The sequence below is a fragment of the Rhinopithecus roxellana genome, chromosome 12 (assembly GCF_007565055.1).
Source record: "Rhinopithecus roxellana isolate Shanxi Qingling chromosome 12, ASM756505v1, whole genome shotgun sequence".
Classification (NCBI taxonomy): domain Eukaryota; kingdom Metazoa; phylum Chordata; class Mammalia; order Primates; family Cercopithecidae; genus Rhinopithecus; species Rhinopithecus roxellana.
In genome coordinates, this window is record NC_044560.1 from 131,736,413 (window position 1) to 131,759,260 (window position 22,848).

General features: G+C 49.3%; 1 protein-coding gene across 1 annotated transcript in view; it reads right to left on the reverse strand.

The window, feature by feature from the left end:
- SPTBN4 (spectrin beta, non-erythrocytic 4) overlaps positions 1-22,848 on the reverse strand; it is a 119,288-nt gene that overhangs the window by 80,788 nt on the left and 15,652 nt on the right. The window contains exons 3-7 of the mRNA XM_010380845.2: positions 10,885-11,036; positions 8,292-8,465; positions 4,899-4,990; positions 3,032-3,112; positions 341-456 (exon numbers count right to left, since the gene is read on the reverse strand). Of these exons, the coding sequence (XP_010379147.2) occupies positions 341-456; positions 3,032-3,112; positions 4,899-4,990; positions 8,292-8,465; positions 10,885-11,036 (615 nt within the window). The remainder of the gene's footprint in view (positions 1-340; positions 457-3,031; positions 3,113-4,898; positions 4,991-8,291; positions 8,466-10,884; positions 11,037-22,848) is intronic.

Consider the following 22,848-nt stretch of genomic DNA (forward strand, 5'->3'; position numbering starts at 1 on the left):
GGGCTGGGGTAGGGGACTGGGAGTTGGTTTTGGGGGAGATGGTTGAAAGCGGGGTTGGGGAGGGTGTTGGGGATGGGAGGAAATTGCTAATGGGGAAGAGGAGGGGTTACTTTGGGACAGGGTTGAGGATGAGAGAGGAAGAGGTGTGAGGATGGAACGTGGGAGAGATCGCACAGGAGGAAGGGGAGGCAGAAGGGGAGGAGGCTGAGGAGAGAGTTGGGATTTGGAGAGACCTCAGGATTTGGGATGGTGCTGGGGTGGCATGGAGTTGAGTTTGACATGGCATTGGGGTTGGGAGTCCCTCAAGAGGAAGTCCGGGCTGGGCCCGCGCGAGACTCACCTTCAGGATCCAGCAGCCTCGCCAGCCCCAGGTGCTGCTCAGCTGTGCGGAAGGCTCTCTGCAGGTTGTAGTTGGCGTTGGACTTGGTGAGTTTGCTGAAGTCCACGAGATCGGGCCTGGGCAGGGACACAGAGCAGGCAGGCAGCAGGCAGGCTCCAGAGCCGGCGGGCAAGCAGGGAGGAAGTCACCCTTGTCTGAGCACCACCCAGGGTAAGGGGCACAAGGGCACAGTCTAGCCAACAGGCACACTGTGTGTGCTGTGCAGCATTTAGCCATGATGTGAATGTGATGGACGCAGGCATGTCTCTGTGGGTTCCCAGGAATGTGTGTGTGCATGTGCATTTGTAGTTGGGCCGGCCTGTGCACACAGACGAATGGGTAGGCCAGCCTGAGTGTGCTTGGAAGAGATGAGCTCACATGGTGCATGCCTGTGTATGTCTCTGTGAAGTCCTATGACAATACGAGTGTGTACAGCCCTTATGTGTGTTGTGTAAGGACACATGTACTTCTTTTCTTTTTTCTTTTTCTTTTTTTTTTTTTTTGAGATGCAGTCTCACTCTGTCACCCAGGCTGGAGTGCAGGAGTGCGATCTCAGCTCACTGCAACCTCCGTCTCCAGGGTTCAAGCAATTCTCCTGCCTCGGCCTCCCAAGTAGCTGGGATTACAGATGTGCACCACCACGCCCTGCTAATTCCGCTAATTTTTATATTTTTAGTAGAGACAGGGTTTCACCATGTTGGCCAGGCTGGTCTCGAACTCCTGAACCCAAGTGATCCACGTGCCTAGGCTTCCCAAAGTGCCGGGATTACAGGTGTGAGCCACTGTGCCTGGCCAGGACACATGTACCAGTGGACATATATATGCTTACTTTGGGGGTTCTTACGTGGTGTTATGCAGTGGTTAGAAGTGTGGGGACCAGAGCCAGTTCATCAGAGCTTGAGCCCCAGCTTGATCACATCCTGGTTGTGTCACTCTGGGTGAGCTACTGCGTTTCTCTGTGCTTTGGTTTCTTCTAAAATGGAGATAATAATAGTACCTGCCGGCCAGGCATAGTGGCTCATGCCTGTAATCCCAGCACTTTGGAAGGCTAAGTCAGGCAGATCACTTGAGGTCAGGAGTTTGAAACCAGCCTGGCCCAAATGATGAAACTCCATCTCCAGTAAACATACAAAATTAGCCAGGCATGGTGGCACACGCCTGTAATCCCAGCTACTTTGGAGGCCGAGGTGGGTGGATCACCTGAGGTCAGGAATTCAAGACCAGCCTGGCCAACATGGTGAAACCTCATCTCTACTAAAAATAAAACAATTATCTGGGTGTGGTGGTGGGCGCCTGTAATCCTAGCTACTCAGGAGGCTGAGGCAGGAGAATCGCTTGAATCTGGGAAGCAGAAGTTGCAGTGAGCTGAGATCGTGCCACAGCACTCCAGCCTGGGCAACAGAGTGAGACTCACCCTCAAAATAAATAAATAAATAAAATAGTACCTGCCCACAGGTGGATCGGACACATTGAATGGATACATTGACTATTGAATGCTTTAGTGGGAAGCACTTAGAACAGTTCCTGTGCATAGAAAATACTGAGCAAATGTCACCTAGTGTGAGGATGACCCTGGTGCAGCTTCTGAGTATCTGTGTATGGAGGTGGGTCTGGGCTTCCCCATGTGTGTACGAGTGTGTGTAGGTGTAAGAGGCAGGGATTGTGAGTGGACAGGTGTCCGCAGCAGAAAAAGCTGGATTCTGGCTTCTGCTACACCACCACAAGCCCCTTCCTGCACCTGAGACTCAGTTTCCCCGATATGTCATGTGGACGATGATGATGTGTGTATAATTTGTGTGGGTGTCTGATCCTCAGCCATTTCAATGGCAGGCCCCAAGTTATCAATCCGTGGGTGTACAGGGACGGGGACTCTAAGGGCTCACTTTGAGGAAGCATTTTCTTTTCTTTTCTTTTCTTTTCTTTTCTTTTCTTTTCTTTTCTTTTCTTTTCTTTTCTTTTCTTTTCTTTTCTTTTCTTTTGGGTGGGGGTAGGGGTGGAGTCTGACTGTTGTCCATGCTGGAGTGCAGTGGCACAATCTTGGCTCATTGCAACCTCCACCTCTTAGGTTCAAGCGATTCTCCTGCCTCAGCCTCCCCGGTAGCTGGGATTACAGGGTTGAGCCACCGCGCCCGGCCTTTTTTTTTTTTTTTTTAGTAGAAATGGGGTTTTGCCATGTTGGCCAGGCTGGTCTTGAACTCCTGACATCAGGTGATCCGCCCGCCTCAGCCTCCCAAAGTGCAGGGATTACAAGCGTGAGCCACCGTGCCCGGCCCGAGAAAGCATTTTCTGATAGGAGGAGGTGCTGGGTACATAGCAACATGGACAGTGACAGGGGACTGAGCTTCCTATCCTGCAGGCAGGCTGTGCACGTGTGTGGGTATCTGTGTGTGTGCACACATCTGTGCGAGGGCTTGTGTGTGCCCATGTGTGCACAGGGTACGTGGCCTGGGCAGGAGCCTATGTGGGTGTCCCTGTGTGTAAATGTGCAGGACATGTGTGTGAAGGGAAAGAAAAGTGTATGTGCGTGTAGAGGTGAAGGGATAGGTCTTTATGTCTGTGTGTGCCATCTACACACGTACACGTACAGGTGTGCAGCTGCGGGGATATGGGAGGGTGCAGGGCAGGGCTGGGCTGCCCCATGCCAAGCGGTACCTGTGCCGGTGAATGAGGGCATTGAAGGCCAAGCCGTCCCGCCAGCTGGTGGTGAAATTCTGGATGTTTACCTCAGGGTAACTGGAAGTGTGAAGGGAGAAATGGAGGCAGAGATGGGGAGAGTTAGGAGGGAAGAAAGAGGGAAAAAGAGGGAGACCGAATGATAGGGAAGGAAGGTGAGAGAGAGGGGGTAGAACATCAAAAGATATATGGGTGGGTGGGTGTTGGGTGGTTAGAGAGAGAGATAGGTAGATACATAGATAGATGATAGATAGGAGATAGATAGATAGATAGATAGATAGATAGATAGATAGATAGATAGATAGATAGAGGTTGATAGATGATAGATATATAGATTGATAGAAGATAGACAGATAGATAGATAGATAGATAGATAGATAGATAGATAGATAGATAGATAGATAGATAGATAGATAGATGGCAGGAGAAGAGAGAAAAAGAAGCAAAAGAAAGAAGAGAGAAGAGAGGGAAGGAGAGAAGGAGGAAGCAGAGAGATAACAAGACAGGGAGAGAGCAAGATATAGACAGAGATGGGGAGAGAAAGGAGAGGAGAGAGAAAGGAGACATGAAGGAAGAGAAAAGGGAAGGAGGAAAGGAGAGAAGGAGGGAGGAGAAAAGAGATAAGCACAAGGAAAAGCAGACATAGAGATAGACAGACACATGGAGAAACAGATGGCAAAAGTCCCCATGATCTCCCTTGCAAGACAGACAGCCCAGAAGGATGAGAGTCAGAGAAGCCCACCTCCATCCCATACCTGCCCCTCCCTCCATCCTCCTAGGGGCTGCTCTACAGAGGACAATTGAGTTTCAGGTCTTACTGCTCCCTACAGGGCAGAGAGCTGGGGGCCCAAGGGAACCTGCCCAGTAGAGCCTGCACTCCACCCCGCCACCAGCTCAGCCACACTGAAGGGACCCAGGACTTTGAACTTTCCTGTGTATGCCCTGTGAGGCAGAAGGGTGATGCTCATAGCGGGAGAGGGTGGCCTGAGCTTAGACATAGCACTGAAGGTCCACATAGGTGAATGTGAGATCTCTTGAAATGTAGGATGAAATGGGATGGGGGACAGAGAGAAGAGAGCAGGCTGGGGACAGTTCACCTCTTTCCAGCACTGGTCTCTGAGGAGTCCAAGAGCTCTATTTTATTTTTATTTATTTATTTGTTTGTTATTTATTTTCCAGACAGGGTCTTGCTCTGTAGCCTAGGCTGGAGTGCAGTAGCATGATTGTAGCTCACTGTACCCTTGAACTCCTGGACTCAAATAATCCTCCCATCTCAGCCTCCTGAGAACCTGAGAAGCTATGACTATAGACATGTGTCCAACAACAACAACAACAACAAACCAACTTTTTGTAGAGATGGGGTCTTGCTACGTTGCCTAGGCTGGTCTCAAAGCCCTAGCCTCAAGTAATCCTTCCACCTCATTCTCCCAAAGTGATAGGCATGAGACACTGTGCCCAGTGAGGCCAAGAGTTCTACATTTGAAACTGGGTGGGGTGCAGTGGTCCCAGCTACTTAGGAGGCTGAGAAGGGAGGATCACTGGAACCTAGGAGGTCAAGGCTTCAGTGAGCTATGATCATGCCACTGCACTCCAGCCCGGGTGACAGAGCAAGACCCTGTCTCTAAGTAAATAAATACATTTGAACCTGTCCTTCCAGCATGTTAGGAAGGATTATTAGTCAAGGCTGGAAAAGTGGATATATTTTATTTACCAGTTGATTAGCTTCAGATGTAACTTTTTGACTCTGAAGACATGGGCTGCCTCTTGAGCTCTTGTCTGGGAAGGAACTGTAGAGGTTAGGGGACCACTTGCCTAACCTCCTAAGGAAGGTGGTGGGGGTGCTTACCCAGCTGTCTTCATCTGACACCACAAGAGCAGAGCATCCTTGGCTGAGCGTGTCTCTCTGTTGTCCTCAGTCTCAATTTTGATGACTTGAATCTGTGAAGATACAAAAAATGGCTACCAGGGCCTGGAGAGCTTGAGGCTTGGAGACACCCCCCACTCACCATCTGCTACCAGAGAGGGTGGCAGGTGACAGATGAGATGGGGGAGGCAGCTTCTAGCTTGGAGTCGGGGTTCAGGAGTGTGAGGATAAGTTCTGGAGTGGGCCAGGACATCCACAATTATGGGAGCAGTTAGGACTCAGGTCTCAGTTTCCAAGGAAGCCTCCAAACTGAGCATCTGGGCCACTTTCTTGGTCTAAGTCACTGCTGTCTCCTGCCCAGGCTAGTGTGGTGGCCTTCATGCTGATCTCCCCACTCCTGCATCCACAATCTGTTACCCACATGGCAGAGAGAGGGACCCTGCGAACACTCAAATCAGATCCTTGCTCCTCTTATCAACACCCTCCGTATCTCTGTTTCATTCAAGGTAAAATTGGAAGTTCCCATGATCACCCTTCAGTAAATTGATGACCTCATCTTCAACAGCTCACTCCACTCCATACCTGCTGGCCTCTTCCCTGAATCACGAGCATTCTCCCTCCTTGGTCCTTTAGCACTGGCTGTTCCCTCTAACTGGAACATCCTTTCCCCAAGTCCTACATGGCTCCAACCTCCTTCAGGTCTTTACTCAAATGTGACCTTCTCCGTAAGGCCTTCACTGACCATTTGATTTTAAATCTCATCACACACCCAAATTTCATATCCCCTTCACTGTTTTATTATCTTCTTAGCATTTACCACAGCCTATACATTTTATCTTTTCATCAGATTTACTGCTTTCCCCACTAAAATGGAAAAGCTCCAGGACCACAGGGATGTTTACCTGTTTTGTGCACTGTTGTATCTCACTTAGTAGTGTTTGATAAAGCTCTGAATGGCCTAGAATCTAGAGTGGATTCTAGAGCCTAAGGTGGATATCTGAGACTTGGGTCCTGGATTTAGGAACTAGGTTTGGGATGTGGGTTTCAAGGGAAAGAACCAAGACCCTTCCAAGGAGGTCCCAGCCTGTACTGCAAGGCTCCAGCTGCCAGCAGTGATCTCCCACTCTCATGATCTCATTCCTCAATTTTGTACTGACAGTGTCCGTACCTGTCTCCAGTGTCTCTTTGTCCCCTGAGCTCCATGCCCAGGACCCAGTGGACTCCCAGATGTCCCCCAGCTCTCCAATGTCCTGGACCCATAACCAGTGGACCCATTTCAAACTGGCCCTCAGGGTGTTCCTCAAACCTGCTCCTTCTACCTGTCCCTGTCTCAGGGCAGCCCCATCATCCTCTAGTCCCCAGGTCAGAGCTCTGAGTCTTCCCCTGGACACCCTCTCCCTCTCCCCTCCCATAAGGCCTGTGTACTCCACTCCCTGAGTGTCTCCCCAGCCCCTGCCCCCTTTTGCCTCCACATAGTCCCACCCTGATCCAACTTCATCCTCCTCCCTGGGCTCCTGGCTCCCAATGTTGGTGAACAGCTCCAACCCAGAGGGATCTTTCTTTCCTTCCTTCTTCCTCCCTCCCTCCCTCCCTCCCTCCCTCCCTCCCTCCCTCCCTCCCTTCCTTCCTTCCTTCCTTCCTTCCTTCCTTCCTTCCTTCCTTCCTCCCTTCCCTCCCTCCCTCCCTCCTTCACTCTCTCTCTCTTTCTTTCTTTCTCTTTACTTTTTCTTTCTTTTCTTTCTTTTTTTTTTTGAGACGGAGTCTCGCTCTGTCGCCTAGGCTGGAGTGCAGTGGCGCAATCTAGGCTCACTGCAAGCTCCACCTCCCGGATTCATGCCATTCTCCTGCCTCAGCCTCCCGAGTAGCTGGGACTACAGGCGCCCACCACCATGCCCAGCTAATTTTTTGTATTTTTAGTAGAGACGGGATTTCACCGTGTTAGCTAGAATGGTCTTGATCTCCTGACTTCCTGATCCACCCGCCTCAGCCTCCCAGAGTGCTGGGATTACAGGCGTGAGCCACCGCGCCTGGCTCTTTTCTTTCTTTTCTTTCCTTTCTTCCTTTCTTTCTTTTCTTTTTGAGATGGGGTTTCGCTTTTGTTGCCCAGGCTACAGCGCAATGGTGCGATCTCAGCTCACTGCAACCTCTGCCTCCCAGGTTCAAGCGATTCTCCTGCCTCAGCCTCCTGAGTAGCTGGGACCACAGGCACGCACCACCACCATACCCAGCTAATTTTTTAAAAATTTTAAAGGTCTCATTAAGTTGGCCAGGCTGGTCTCACACTCCTGGCCTCAGTGTTCCTCCCACCTCAGCCTCCCAAAGTGCTGGGATTACAGGCCACTTCACCTGGCCCTGCATAGCTTTTTACACTTCTTCTCTAACTAGAACTGGTCCTTTTTCCATACATGTCTTCTTTAAATATTTATGTATTTATTATGCATCATTATGCATTGGATCCCTCTCTCGTCCACCAGTGTTTTGCCATTAAGCCTGTGGCTGCCCAGGCACAGTGGCTCATGCCTATAATCCCAGCACTTTGGGAGGCTGAGGCGGGTGGATCACTTGAGGCGAGGAGTTCGAGACCAGCCTGGCCAACATGGCAAAACACTGTCTCTACTATTATTCATTGTTCTTCTCACCACAATGTAAGCTCCTAAAAGGCACATCTTTGTCTATTTGTCTCTATACTGGATTAAGATTGCCTGGATTCTAATTTCAACTCCAACACCCAGCTATGTGTGATCCTGGGCAGATGACACCTCCTATCTGGGCTTCCATTTCCTCACTGGCAAAATGGGCTAATAAATAGTGTCTAATTTATGGGGTTGCTATGTGTATTAAATGTCAAGTGCTTAGAACAGTGTTTGGAACAGGGTGGATACAACATGATTATCGTGATGGTGGTGATATGACAATTACTTTCATCATTATTTTCATCCCTACCACCTGGAATAGGATTCCAGCATATTAGGATATTACTGGCCGGGCACGGTGGCTCAAGCCTGTAATCCCAGCACTTTGGGAGGCTGAGACAGGCGGATCACAAGGTCAGGAGATCGAGATCATCCTGGCTAACACGGTGAAACCCCGTCTCTACTAAAACTACAAAAAATTAGCCGGGCCTGGTGGTGGGCGCCTGTAGTCCCAGCTACTCAGGAGGTTGAGGCAGGAGAATCGCGTGAACCCGGTAGATGGGGCTTGCAGTGAGCAGAGATCACGCCACAGCACTCCAGCCTGGGCCACAGAGAGAGATTCCATCTCAAAAAAAAAAAAAAAGGATATTATTGGAAAGAATGAATGAATAGGTAAATGGTGGGGGAACGCCTTCCTAAATCCTACTGTTGCAAGGCTTGGCAGGGGCCACTCGAGGGTCACCTGGAAGCGCAGGATGATGGTCCAGACCAGCCCCAGCGTCAGCCGGTGATTCCCATCCACGATGTCATGCGAACCCACGTTCTCCAGGTGCACACGCTGCTCCTTCAGAAACTGCAGCGCCTTGTCCACGTTCTCCAGTGAGTGGATCCGCATGCGGCCGCGCGTGGGCCTGGGCTAGGACAACAGGGGCGGTGGGCGATCGGGGGTCTGGACAGACAGGAGCATGGCTCCCTCGGCCCCGCCCCTTCCAAAGAAGCCGCCTCCCATGACCACGCCCCCTACGTGTCCAGGATCAGGCTATCCTCTTCTCATTTCAACTAAGACGCAGGACTCAGTCCTTCTAAAGAAGCTCTGCCCCGTCCCACAGCCAGACCCTTTCAACAGTCACATCCCTTCAAGGCTCATTCACGTCCCTGGCTCTGCCCCTTCCACAGGCGCCCCACTTCCAACCTGACAACTACGCCCCCTCATCATGAAGCCCCGCCCTCCTAGCCCATAGCCACAGCCCTGGCCCTAGCATTGGATCCCTCCTCTCTCGTCCACCAATGTTTTGCCGCTAATCCCATGGCCGCCCGAGCACGGTGGCTCACGCCTGTAATCCCAGCACTTTGGGAGGCCGAGGTGGGTGGTTCACTTGAGGCGAGGAGTTCGAGACCAGCCTGGCCAGCAAGGCAAAACACTCTCTCTACTAAAAATACAAAAATTAGCCAGGCGTGGCAGCGCGCTCCGGCGAGTCCAGCTACTCGGGAGGCTGAGGCAGGAGAATCATTTGAACCCGGGAGGCGGAGGCTGCAGTGAGCCGAGATCGTGCCACTGCACTCCAGTCTGGGTGAGGGAGCGAGACTTCGTCTAAAAAAAAAAATCCTGTGTCACACCCCTCGCTGCCTCTGCCTCACTGCTTCCCTTTATGGTCCCTACCCAGAGCCACGCCCATTCCAATTAAGCTCCGCCCTGCCCCAGTGATCTTCCCCATGTTTATAGCTCACTTCCAACAGCGTTGGTTCCTACTCTTTTTTTTTTTTTTTTTTTTTTTTTTTGCTTTTGTTGTTGTTGTTTTTGAGACGGAGTCTCGCTCTGTCGCCCAGGCTGGAGTGCAGTCGTGCGATCTTGGCTTACTGCAACCTCCGCCTCCTGGGTTCAAGGGATTCTCCTGCCTCAGCCTCCTGAGTAAGTGGGACTACAGGTGCCCGCCACTATGCCCGGCTAATGCTCTTTGAGTTTTTAAAATTCTTTTTGTAGAGACGGGGTCTCGCCACAGCGCTTGGATATTTATTTATTTATTTATTTATTTATGAGAGAGGGTCTGTGCCAGGTGCGGTGGCTCACGCCTGAAATCCCAGCACTTTGGGAGGCCAAGACTGGAGGATCGCATGAGTCCGGGAGTTCTAGACCAGCCTGGGAAGCATAGTGAGACCTCGTATCCATTAAAAAAAAAAAAAAAAAAAAAAAACAATTAAGAAAAAAGAGAGAGAAACAGAGTCTCGCCTTCTCGCCCAGAGTGGAGAGCTATGGTGCAATCATGGCCCACGGCAGCCTACCGACCTCCCAGGCTCAAGCAATCCTCTCACCTCAATCTCTTGGGTACTTGGGACTACAGGCTCACGCTACCACGCCTGGCTAATTTAAAAACAAAACAAAACAAAACAAAAAAGAAGGAAGGAAGGAAGGAAGGAAGGAAGGAAGGAAGGAAGGAAGGAAGGAAGGAAGGAAGGAAGGAAGGAAGGAAGGAAAGAAGAAAGAAAGAAAGAAAGAAAGAAAGAAAGAAAGAAAGAAAGAAAGAAAGAAAGAAAGAAAGAAAGAAAGAAAGAAAGAAAGAAAGAAAGAAAGAAAGAAAGAAACAGTAGAGACGGGGGTCTCATTATGTTGTCCAGGCTGGTCTGAAACTCCTGGGCTCAAGTGTTCCTCCCGCCTTGGCCCCTCAAAGTGCTAGGATTACAGGCATGAGCCACCACACCTGGCTGTTTGTTCCTATTCTATCGCCATGCCCCTCACAAGTCCCTGAAGGCTCCAGAATTCCATGCTTTTAGATGAAACCCCATTCAAGCCCAGAGACACAGCCCCAACTAATACAACAAGCCACATCCCAGGACACCGTCTGCGTCCCTAGACACCCAGGACCTAGGTGTCACCCTACTAAGGAACACTGCCCCTTAGCCTAGAGCCCCACACCTTCATCCACTACCGACTCCCCCAACCCACAACACAGTTCTGCCACTGTTTTATAGCCATGCCCCTGCTAGCTCATAACCCAGGCCAGTCCCTTCTAACAAAACTCCTCCCTTATCTAATAGCCCTGCCCTTTGCAACAGAGCGCCTCCCCTTCCACCGAAGCCCCGCCTCGCAACTGTAGCTAGCGGGGCTACTGTAGCTTCGGTTCCAGCCACCCCTCCAGGTTTCTCACAACCAAGCTCCGCCCCAGCGCCACAGCCCCACACACCCGTGTAGAGGGACCTCTTACCCACAGGGCCCTTCTAGCACGCTCCACCCGCCCATGAGCCAGGCCCCTGCTTGCAGTTCAGCCCTTCCACAGAAGCCCAACCCCAGCCTGAGACCCCAGGGAGGACCCCTGCCCCAGCCCTTCAGGCCCCCTCACCAGCTGCTCCCCAGAGAGCACTTCCAGGAGCCGCGTGAGCACGAAGCCGTCCCGGAGGTCCACATAGAGGTCCCCGATGTGGCAGCCCACGCGGGCGAGATGCGAGTTCACCCACTTGGTGAAGGTTTTCTTCTGCACGGCTTCCCTTTCATCTGGAGGACAGGCCCTGATGAGCCTCCCAGGCGCTTCCATCTTCACCCCAGCCCTCCGCAAGCCAAGCCTGCTCAGGCCCAGCTCCCTGCAAGAGTCCCCCCTCACAGGCGGATCACTTGAGGTAAGAGTTCAAGACCAGCCCGGCCAACATGGTGAAACCCTGTCTCTACTAAAAATACAAAAAGCAGCCGGACATGGTGGCGGGCGCCCCCATAATCCCAGCTACTGGAGAGGCTGAGGCAGGAGAATTGCTTGAACCTGGGAGGTGGAGGCTGCAGTGAGCCAAGATCGCCTCACTGCACTCAGGCCTGGGCGACAGAGCAAGACTGCACCTCAAAAACGAACAAAAAAAAAAAAGAGTGAGTCGGCCGGGCGCGGTGGCTCACGTCTGTAATCCCAGCACTTTGGAAGGCCGAGAGGGGCAGATCACAAAGTCAGGGGTTCAAGACCAGCCTGGCCAATATGGTGAAACCCTGCCTCTACTAAAAATACAAAAAAAACTTAGCCGGGCGTGGTGGTGCACGCCTGTAATTCCAGCCATTCGGGAGACTGAGGCAGGAGAATTGCTTGAACCAGGGAGACAGAGGTTGCAGTGAGTCGAGATCACACCACTGCACTCCAGCCTGGGCGACAGAGCAAGACTCCGTCTCAAAAAAAAAAAAAAAGAAAAGAGAGTCCATCCTCAGCAGCCATGTCTCCTCCTACTTGAGATGCCTTCCCCTACCCTCTGCCACCCACCTGGTGACAACCTTCCTGTCCCTTGAAGTTTTCCTGAGATGTCACTTGTACAGGAAGCCTTCCCCACTTGTGACCCCAGTTGGCTGTAGTCATTCATTCATTTAATAAATATTCAAACACACACTCTGTGCCTGTTAAAGACTCTGTGAATACAGACAGGGCCCTCACAGAGCTCAGTTCAGTGGGGACACGGATAAATACAGCCATGGCCTCAGCCTCCCAAAGTGCTGGGATTACAGGCATGAGCCATCGTGCCCAGCCTTAAGGAACTGTCAAACTGTTTTCCAAAGTAGCTGCACCATAGGCCAGGCATGGTGGCTCATGCCTGTAATCCCAGCACTTTGGGAGGCCAAGGTGGGTGGATTGCTGGAGTTCAGGAGTTTGAGACCTGCCTGTACAACATGGTGAGGACTCTGTCTCTACAAAAAAAATACAAAAAATTAGCCAGGCAGGGTGGCATGCCCCTGTAGTCCCAGCTCCTTGAGTGGCTGAGGCAGGAGGATCGCTTAAGCTGAGGAGGTCAAGGCTGCAGTGACCTGTGCTCATGCCACTGCACTCCAGCAAGGGTGACAGAGCCAGTCCCTGTCTCAGAAAAAGTAAAAAATTTTTTTTAAAAAGTTGCTATACCAGCAATGTGTGAAGGCTCCAAATCCTTGCCAACACTTGCTATTTCCCAACCCCTCCTTTTTTTTCCCCTTGAGATGGGGGTCTCACTTCATTGCCCAGGTTGGAGTGCAATGGTGCGATCTTGGCTCATTGCAACCTCTGCCTCCCAGCCTCAGGTGATCCTCCCATCCCAGCCTCCCAAGTAGCTGGGACGACAGAGGCATGCCATCAGGCCTGGCTAATTTTTGTATTGGTGTAGAGACAGGGGTCTCACTATGTTGCCCAGGCTGGTCTCAAACTCCAGGGCTCAAGCAATCCACCCAACTTGGCCTCCCAAAGTGCTGGGATTACAGATGTTAGCCCCACTGTGCTTAGTCATTTCCCCTCCCTTTTTTTTTTTTTTTTTTTTTTACTATGGCCATCCTAGTCAGTGTGAAGTGGTACCTCATTGTGGTTTTCTTTTGCACTTCCCTAATGACAAGTGAAATTGTGTATCTTTTCATGCTCTTATCAGACAGTTGTATATCTTTGGAGAAATATCTATTCAAATCTTTTGGACATTTTTTAGTAGAATTACTTTTTTTTTGGAGTCATAATCCCTCTCTGTCACCCAGGCTGGAGTGCAGTGCCACAATCATGGCTCACTGCAGCCTCAACCTCTCAGGCTTATGCAATCCTCCCACCTCAGCCTCCTGAGTAGCTGGGGTTACAGGCAGATGCCACTATGCCCGGCTGATTTTTTTGTTTTATTTTTGTGGAGACGAGGGTCTTGCAATGTTGCCCAGGCTGGTCTCAACCTTCTGTGCTCAAGCAGTCTTCCCACCTAGGCTTCCCAAAGTGCTGAGATTACAGGCTCAAGCCACCATACCCAGCCAGTTACATGCCTTTTGTCATCTGTACTATCTTTGCGACTTCCTATGAATCTGTAATTATTTCATCATTTAAAGTTTTTAAAAGGCCGGGCACAGTGACTCACACATGTAATCCTAGCACTTTGGGAGGCCAAGGCAGGTGGATAGACTGAGCTCAGGAGTTTGAGACCAGCCTGGGCAACTTGGCGAAACCCTGTCTCTACTAAAAATAGAAAAAACTAGCAGGACTTAGTGGCACACGCCTGTAATCTCAGCTACTCAGGAGTCTGAGGCACAAGAATCGCTTGAACCAGGGAGGTGGAGGTTGCAGTGAGCTGAGATCGTGACACTGCACTCCAGCCTGGGCTACAGAGTGAGACTCTGCCTCCAATAACTAAATAAATAAATAATAAAGTTTAGGCCAGGCACGGTGGCTCATGCCTGTAATCCCAGCACTTTGGGAGGCTGAGGCAGGTGGATCACCTGAGGTCAGGAGTTTGAGACCAGCCTGGCTGACATGGTGAAACCCCATCTCTACCAGAAAAACAAAAATTAGCCGGGTGTGATGGCGGGCGCCTCTAATCCCAGGTACTCGGGAGGCTGAGGCAGAACTGCTTGAACCCGGGAGGCGGAGGTTGCAGTGAGCGGCGATCACGCCATTGCACTCCAGCCTGGGTGACAGAGCAAGACTCTGTCTCAAAAAATAAATAAATAAAAGCTTAAAAGAGAAAAAGAAAATTGCTGCCTGGCCTTCCTCTTTCTTCCCCTGACTCCCATAAACTGGAAAATCAAGGTCAAGGTCTGCAGAACATAAGATGAAATTAGGCCGGGCGCGGTGGCTCAAGCCTGTAATCCCAGCACTTTGGGAGGCCGAGACGGGCGGATCACGAGGTCAGGAGATCGAGACCATCCTGGCTAACACGGTGAAACCCCGTCTCTACTAAAAATACAAAAACTAGCCGGGCGAGGTGGCGGGCGCCTGTAGTCCCAGCGACTCGGGAGGCTGAGGCAGGAGAATGGCGTAAACCCGGGAGGCGGAGCTTGCAGTGAGCTGAGATCTGGCCATTGCACTCCAGTCCGGGCGACAGAGCGAGACTCCGCCTCAAAAAAAAAAAAAAAAAAAAAAAAAAAAAAGAAATTAACCAGGAATCTACACTGACCTCTCTGAGCTAAGTCTTCCTGCTAACTGGGTTGCTCATCTCGAGGTTATCTGGGAGGGAGAAATAGCTTCTCCATTAAGCCACTGTACTGTTAAGTCGATTTTTGGCCGCTTAGCCTGTACGGTTACTGTTAAAATCCCATTACTAAATAATATTGTTTCCTATTAATATTAAGTTTTCTATTAATTCAGGAATAAAGATGTGTATTTCCAGTCTATTTCCCCTTTAACCATTTGAAATCTCTCAATAATTTCCTTTTTCATAAAATTTACCTTGGTAATATTATCAATAGTGGGGTGAAGGGAAGGGGTGATGGTTAATGGGTACAAAATATGGAAAGAATGAATAAGGTCTAGCATTTGATATCAGTACAAAAGGGTGATTACATTCAATAATAATTTAATTGTACTTGTCTTTCTCTTTTTTTTTTTTGATACAGGGTCTGCCCTGTATCAAATCCAGGCTGGAGTGCAGTGGTGTGAGATCATGGCTCACTGCAATCTCTGCCTCCCGGGCTCAAGCCATCCTTCCACCTCAGCTTTGTGAATAGCTGGGACTACAGGCATGCACCACCACACCCGGCTAATTTTTGTATTTTTAGAAGAGTCAGGGTTTAGCCATGTTGCCCAGGCTTGTCTCAAACTCTGGGACTCAAGTGATCCACCCGCCTCCGCCTCCCAAAGTGCTGGGATTACAGGTATGAGCTACTGCACCTGGCCTGATTGCACATTTTAAAATAATTAAAAGAGTATAATTGGATTGTCTGCAACACAAAAGCATCTATCCCATAAATATATATAACTACTATGTACCTACTAAAATTAAAAATACAAATTTTTTAAAAAGTATTGCTTTTTACTCTAGCAGTAGAAAATATACATTTACTTATCTGTATTTTTTAACTTTAAATTGCACCTTGAATGTTTACCTCTAGTTTGAAAATGAATATGCAAATATTAACAGTAAATGCAAAGGAAGTATCTTGTTTGTGTCAATGTGGGTTTTGTGCTGTTTAGATAAGATGGTACCCTACGTTAATACGATCATCAATCATACCTGAGGAAGTGATGGCAGAAAAGATGCTAAATTGAGTATTTATTCCTCTGCCTTCTAACAAATGATGCCCACACCAAATAGCAGATTTTGGCTAGTACTACAGCGAAAGTGGAATTTTAGTGCATCCCCAGGGTGGTACCAGAATGAGGACAACTGGGTTCCGCCTTGTCTCTATTAATAACTGGCCAGGTGACTTCTCAAGGTCATCTCCCCTCTTTGGACCCCAGTTTTCACATTTGCAAAAAGAAGGATTTGGGCTAGATTTGGCTTTCTTCAATGGATTCTGGGGAATCATTGATTTTGGGATCTTATACTTGAGAGAGGTAGGGGTGGGTATGTATGTGTGTGCATGTGTGTGTGTGTCTGTGTGTGTGTGTGTATATATACATACACACATATATATATACACATACACACATATATATATATAAATTTTTTTTGAGATGGAGTCTCCCTCTGTCTTCCAGGCTGGAGTGCAGTGGTGTAATCTTGGCTCACTGCAACCTCCACCTCCCAGGTTCAAGCAATTATCCTCCCTCAGCCTCTGAGTAGCTGGGATTACAGGCATGTGCCACTACGCCCAGCTAATTTTGTATATTTAGTAGAGACAGGGTTTCTCCATGTTGGTCAGGTTGGTCTCGAACTCCTGACCTCAGGTGATCTGCCCGCCTCAGCCTCCCAAAGTGCTGGGATACAGGCATGGGCCATTGTGCCCAGCCTCGGAGATATATTTGGTTGCACCCCTACTGCGTTTTATAAAAATGTAAATCGGTTGCCAACATTTTAAAATAGGAAGATTTTGTCTTTAAAAAATTTAGATTTTTGGCTTCTCATGAAATATCACACGATAGGGCAACCCTGGACCTCCATTCCTGCCAGGCTGCCATTGCGGGGGCTGTGTGGGTGCTGCCCTCTTACAGGAGGTCCCAGTTCTCTCAGCATATGCAGCCCATCTGGTCTTGGTGGGCATTTCAGTTCTCAACTCTTGCTCCATGCTGACAAGACTGTAATCAGGAATAGAAAAATCAGGCCAGGCATGGTGGCTCATGCCCATAATCCCAGCACTTTGGGAGGCCAAGGCAGGAGGATTGCTTGAGGCCAGGAGTTTCACACCAGCCTCAGCAACATAAGCAAGACCCCATTTATGTAAAAAATTAAAAATCAGGCCAGGTGTGGTGGCTCACGCCTGTAATCAGAGCACTTCAGGAAGCCAAGGTGGGTGGATCACCTGAGGTCAGGAGTTCGAGACCAGCCTGGCTAACATGGTAAAACCCCGTCTCTACTAAAAACATAAAAATTAGCCAGGCGTGGTGGCAGGCGCCTGTAATCCCAGCTACTCAGGAGGCTGAGGCAGGAGAATTACTTGCACCTGGGTGGCGGAGGTCGCAGTGAGCTGAGATCACGCATTGTATTCCAGCCCGGGAAACAAGAGTAAAACTTTGTCTCAAAAAAAAAAAATTGGCCGGGCGCGGTGGCTCAAGCCTGTAATCCCAGCACTTTGGGAGGCCGAGACGGGCGGATCACGAGGTCAGGAGATCGAGACCATCCTGGCTAATACGGTGAAACTCTGTCTCTACTAAAAAATACAAAAAACTAGCCGGGCGACGAGGCGGGCGCCTGTAGTCCCAGCTACTTGGGAGGCTGAGGCAGGAGAATGGCGTAAACCCAGGAGGCGGAGCTTGCAGTGAGCTGAGATCCGGCCACTGCACTCCAGCCTGGGTGGCAGAGCAAGACTCCGTCTCAAAAAAAAAATAATAATAATAATAATTAATTAATTAAAACTTAGCCAGGCATGGTGGCCTGTGCCTATAGTCCTAGCGACTCAGGAGGCTGAGATGGCAGAATGCCTTGTGCCCAGGAGGCTGAGACTTCAGTGAGCCATTGTTGCAACACTACACTTCAACCTGGGCAACAGAGTGAAACCCTGTTTCAAAAAATAATTATATATATATATATATATATATATATATATATACACACACACACATACACACACACACACACACACACAGGGGTATCATCCTTTGTGAAGTTGCCATTAAGATGGTCCAGGATCAATTTCTTTTTTCTTTCTTTCTTTCTTTTTTTTTTTTTTTTTGAGACGGAGTCTCGCTCTGCCGCCCAGGCTGGAGTGCAGTGGCCAGATCTCAGCTCACTGCAAGCTCCGCCTCCTGGGTTCACGCCATTCTCCTGCCTCAGCCACCAGAGTAGCTGGGACTACAGGCGCCCGCCACCTCGCCCGGCTAGTTTTTTGTATTTTTTTAGTAGAGACGGGGGTTTCACCGTATTAGCCAGGATGGTCTCGATCTCCTGACCTCATGATCCACCCATCTCGGCCTCCCAAAGTGCTGGGATTACAGGCTTGAGCCACCGTGCCCGGCCCTTCCTTCCTTCCTTCCTTCCTTCCTTCCTTCCTTCCTTCCTTCCTTCCTTCCTTCCTTCCTTCCTTCCTTCCTTCCTTCCTTCCTTCCTTCCTTCCTTTCTTTTCTTTTCTTTCTTTCTCTCTCTCTCTTTCTTTCTTTCTCCTTCCTTTCTTCCTTCCTTCCCTCCCTCCCTCTCTTTCTCTCTTTTTCTCTCTCTTTCTAACTTTCTCCCTTTCTCTTTCTCTCTTTCTTTCTTTTGTTCATTCTTTCATTCTTTCTCAATTTCGTTCTTTCTTTCTATGCCTCACTCTGTCACCCAGGCTCTGGAGAGCAGTGGCATGATCATGGCTCAGTGAAGCCTCAACCTCCCTGGGTTAGGTAATCCTCCCACCTCAGCCTCCCCAGTAGCTGGGACTACAGGCGCACGTCACCACACTTGACTAATTTTTGTATTTTTTATAGAGACAGGATCTTGCCATGTTGCCCAGGCTGGTCTCAAACTCCTGGGCTCAAGCAATCCTCCTGCCTCAGCCTCCCAAAGTGCTGGGCTTACAGGTGTGAGCCACTGCACCCAGCCCAGGATCAGTTTCTATTCACTTTCTTTGGGTATCATCAAAATGAAATCACAAAACAAAAAGCATTGTCATGGGGCTGGGCATGGTGGCTCATGCCTGTAATCCCAGCACTTTGGGAGGCCTAGGTGGGCGGATCACTTGAGGTCAGGAGTTTGAGACCAGCTGGCCAACATGATGAAATCCTCTCTCTACCAAAAAATACAAAAATTAGCCATGCGTGGTGATGCGTGCCTGTAATCCTGGCTACTCGAGGCTGAGACAGGAGAATCACTTGAGCCTGGGAGGTGGAGGCTGCAGTGAGCCGAGATTGCGCCATTGCACTCCAACCTAGGTAACAGCAAGACTCTCAAAAAAAAAAATCTCAGAGTGTTGCGCTGACCTGAGATGACGTTGAATGTTGACCATGTTGGTGTGTTTACTGTGTAGGGGTCTTCTGTTTCCCCCTCTGGTGCCACCCTCCACTCCTCTTCCCCGTGCTGTGGTGGGTCCAGGGAGGCTGGCCAGTGTGGACTGTATGAATGGACTCCCCAACCCTCAGAGCCCCTCAGACTTCCAACTGGGTTTGGCCAGCAGGAGATCAGAGGAGTCAAGGGCTTTGTTCCTTCCTGCTCCCTCCCTCCCTGCCTGACTTGCTCCTGGCAGTGCCTGGTTTCTTTCCGTACATCCCCAGCTCCTGCTGGTGACGTCTCTCTCCTCTCTCACTGCTCCCTTCTCTGCACGCTGCGGGTCCCCGCTGCCCTTGTAGGTTCCCTCAATCCTGCCCACCCCTATGTCAATAGTCCCTTCATTAAACTTGCCCCAACTTTACCCCTTTGTGGGATGCCATCTACTTCCTGCCAGGACCGTAACTGACACAGATACCTTTGGGGTTTCAAGACTCCTGGCCAGGTTGGGCGAGGTGACTCACACCTGTAATCTAAACACTTTGGAAGGCCAAGGTGGAAGGATCACTTGAGCCCAGGAGTTTGAGACCAGACTGGGCAATATAGTGAGGCTCCCATCTCTTAAAAAAAAAAAAAAGTAATAGCTAGGCATGGTGAGTGTGCACCTGTGGTGCCAGCTGCTCAGAAGGCTGAGGTGGGAGGATCGCTTGAGCCTGGGAGTTTGGGGCTGCAGTGAGCCATGATCGCACCACTGCATTCTAGCCTGGGCAAGAGAAGGAGAACCTGTCTCAAAACAAACAAACAAACAAACGAAAATACTCCAGGCCAAATGACAAGTTTCCTCTGTCTGCTATTGTGCTTATATTGAGTTCTTTTATTTATTTATTTATTTATTTTATTTATTTATTTATTTTTTGAGACAGTCCCACTCTGTCACTCAGGCGGTAGTTCAGAGGCATGATCATGGCTTACTGCAGCCTTGACCTCCTAGGCTCAAGGGACACTCCCAACTCAGCCTCCTGAGGGGACTACAGGCGTGCACCACCACAGCTGGCTATGTTTTTCATTTTTACTTTTTGGAGAGATGGGGGTCTTGTTATGTTGTCCAGGCTGGTCTCAAACTCCTGGGCTCAAATGATCCTCCCACCCTTAGCCTCCCAAGTAGCTAGGACTATAGGCAAGTACTATTACGCCCAGCTTTTTACCATTTATACATTCTTCTCCAATAACTTATTCTCCAATAACAATCACAAGTGAAACACATTTCCTTAGGATAAGACTTTAATTTGGCCGGGTGCACTGGTTCATTATGGTCCTGTAATCTCAGCACGTTGGGAGGCCAAGGTGGAAGGATTGCTTGAGCCCAAGAATTCGAACCCAGGGGAGAACCTGGGTTTTGTCTCTATCTACAAAAATATAGAAATTATCCAGGCATGGTGGAGTGCACCTGCAGTTCTGCAGTACCTGTAGTACTGGAGAGGATGACGTGGGAGGATCGCTTGAGGCCAGGAGTTAGAGGTTGCAGTGAGCCGAGATCACACCACTGCACTCCAGCCTGGGTGACAAAGCAAGACCCTGTCTTAAAAATCAATAAATAAACAAATGCACTCAGAGACACATGGATGAGTCTTACGGCAGAGTTCTGAAAAAAAAAAAATAATAATAATGTGGCCAGGCGTGGTGGCTCACAGCCATAATCCCAGCAATTTGGGAGGCCGAGGCAGATGGATCACCTGAGGTCAGAAGTTCGAGACCAGCCTGGCCAACATGGTGAAACCCCGTCTCTACTAAAAATACAAAAATTAGCCAGGTATGGTGGTGTGCGCCTGTAATCCCAGATACTCCGGAGTCTGAGGCAGGAGAATCACTTGAACCCAGGAGGCGGAGGTTGCAGTGAGCCGAGATTGTGCCGCTGCATGCCAGCCTGGGAGACACAGCGAGACTCTGTCTCAAAAAAAAAAGAAAAAAAGCAAAGAATGCAATCTGGAACATGATAAAACTTGTATCAGTTATAGCAATACCTGCATGCAGAAACCCATAGATAAGTGGCTCTCAGATTTATGACAAAGCAACATTGCAGTTCAGTAGGGAAAGGATAAATAAATGGACCTGAGTCAACTGATATCCATATGGGGGACGAAAACAAACTGACCTGCACTGTACACAATAATATATACAAATAAATTTCATTCCGCTTACAAATCCAAATGTGAAAGGACTAAAATAAGGCTTTTAGGCCAGGTGCAGTGGCTCACGCCTGTAATTCCAGCACTTTGGGAGGCTGAGGTGGCAGAATCACTTGAGATCAGGAGTTTAAGATGAGCCTGGCCAACACGGCAAAACCCTGTCTCTACTAAAAATACAACAATTAGCCGAGCGTGGTGGCATGCGCCTGTAGTCCCAGCTACTGGGGAGGCTGAAGCAGGAGAATCGCTTGAACCCGGAAGGTGGAGGTTGCAGTGAGCCGAGATCATGCCACCTCACTCTAGCCAGGGTGACAAAGCGAGACTCCGTCTCAAAAAAAAAAAAAAGAAAAGAAAAATTAGGTTTTCAGAAGAAAACATCAAGGACATTTCCATAGCCTTGGAATAGACAAAGATTTCTTAAACAAGACACAAATAATGTTAGCCATACAGGAAATGATTGCTAAATAATTATTAAATTATACCACATTCAAATTAAGATATCTTGTTCATCAGGCTGGGCACTGTCGCACACACTTCTAATCCCAGCACTTTGGGAGGCCGAGGCGGGCTGATCACTTGAAGTCAAGAGTTTCAGACAATTCTGGGCAAGATGGCGAAACCCCGTCTCTACTAAAAATGCAAAAATTAGCCAGGCATGGTGGCCCGTACCTGTAATCCCAGCTACTCAGGGGACTGAGGTGGGAGGATCTCTTAAGCCTGGGAGGTTAGGTTGAGGGTTGAGGCTGCAGTGAGCAGAAACTGAGCCACTGCACTCTAGCCTGGGAAACAGAGTGAGATCCTGTCTCAAAAAAAAAAAAAAAAGAAAGAAAGAAAAAAAATCTGTTTATCAAAGACCCTGTTAAGCCAGTGAAAAGATAAGCCACAGAGTGGGTGAAAACATTGACAACACATACATCTGCTTACGTACTTGCATTCCTCCAAACACATCAGAAAGAGGCAGACAAATTAATAAGAAAATGGGCAAAAGATTTGAATGGGGCCAGGCTCGGTGGCTCATGCCTGTAATCCCAGCACTTTGGGAGGTTTGAGACCAGACTGACCAACATGGTGAAACCCTGTCTCTACTGAAAATACGAAAATTAGCCTGGTGTGGTAGCGCACACCTGTAATCCCAGCTACTCAGGAGGCTGAGGCAGGAGAAACACTTGAACCCGGAAGGTGGAGGTTGCAGTGAGCCAAGATCATGCCGTGGCACTCCAGCCTGGGCAACAGAGCAAGACTCCATCTCAAAAGAAAAAAAAAAGACCTGAATGGGCATCTCGCAAAAGGATATCTGAATGGGCAATAAATGTATGAAAATATGCTTCACCTTCTTCGTTGTTCTTAGTCATCAGGAAAATGCTAAGTAAAACCACAGCAGAATGCACAGCCACTGGAATGGCTAAAACTAAAAAGACTGGCCATCAGCCAGGCACGGTGGCTCATGCCTGTAATCCCAGCACTTTGGGAGGCCGAGGCAGGCGGATCACCTGAGGTCAGGAGTTCGAGACCAGCCTGGCCGACATGGCGAAACCCCGTCTCTACTAAACATACAAAAATTAGCTGGGTGTGGTGGTGGGTGCCTGTAATCCCAGCTACATGGGAGGCTGAGACAGGAGAATTGCTTGAACTCAGGAGGCGGAGCTTGCAGTGAGCCAAGATCGCGCCACTACACTCCAGCCTGGGTGACAGAGTGAGACTCTGTCTCAAAAAAAAAAAAAAAAGAAAAGAAAAGAAAAAAAAAGACCGACCATCACAAGGGTGGGGTGCACAGCAACTGAATCTCTGGTACACTGCTAGTGGGAATATAAAATGATACAAACTGGCAGTCTCTACTAAAGTTAGATATACAGTCACTTGGCGGGGCGCATGGCTCACGCCTATAATCCAAAC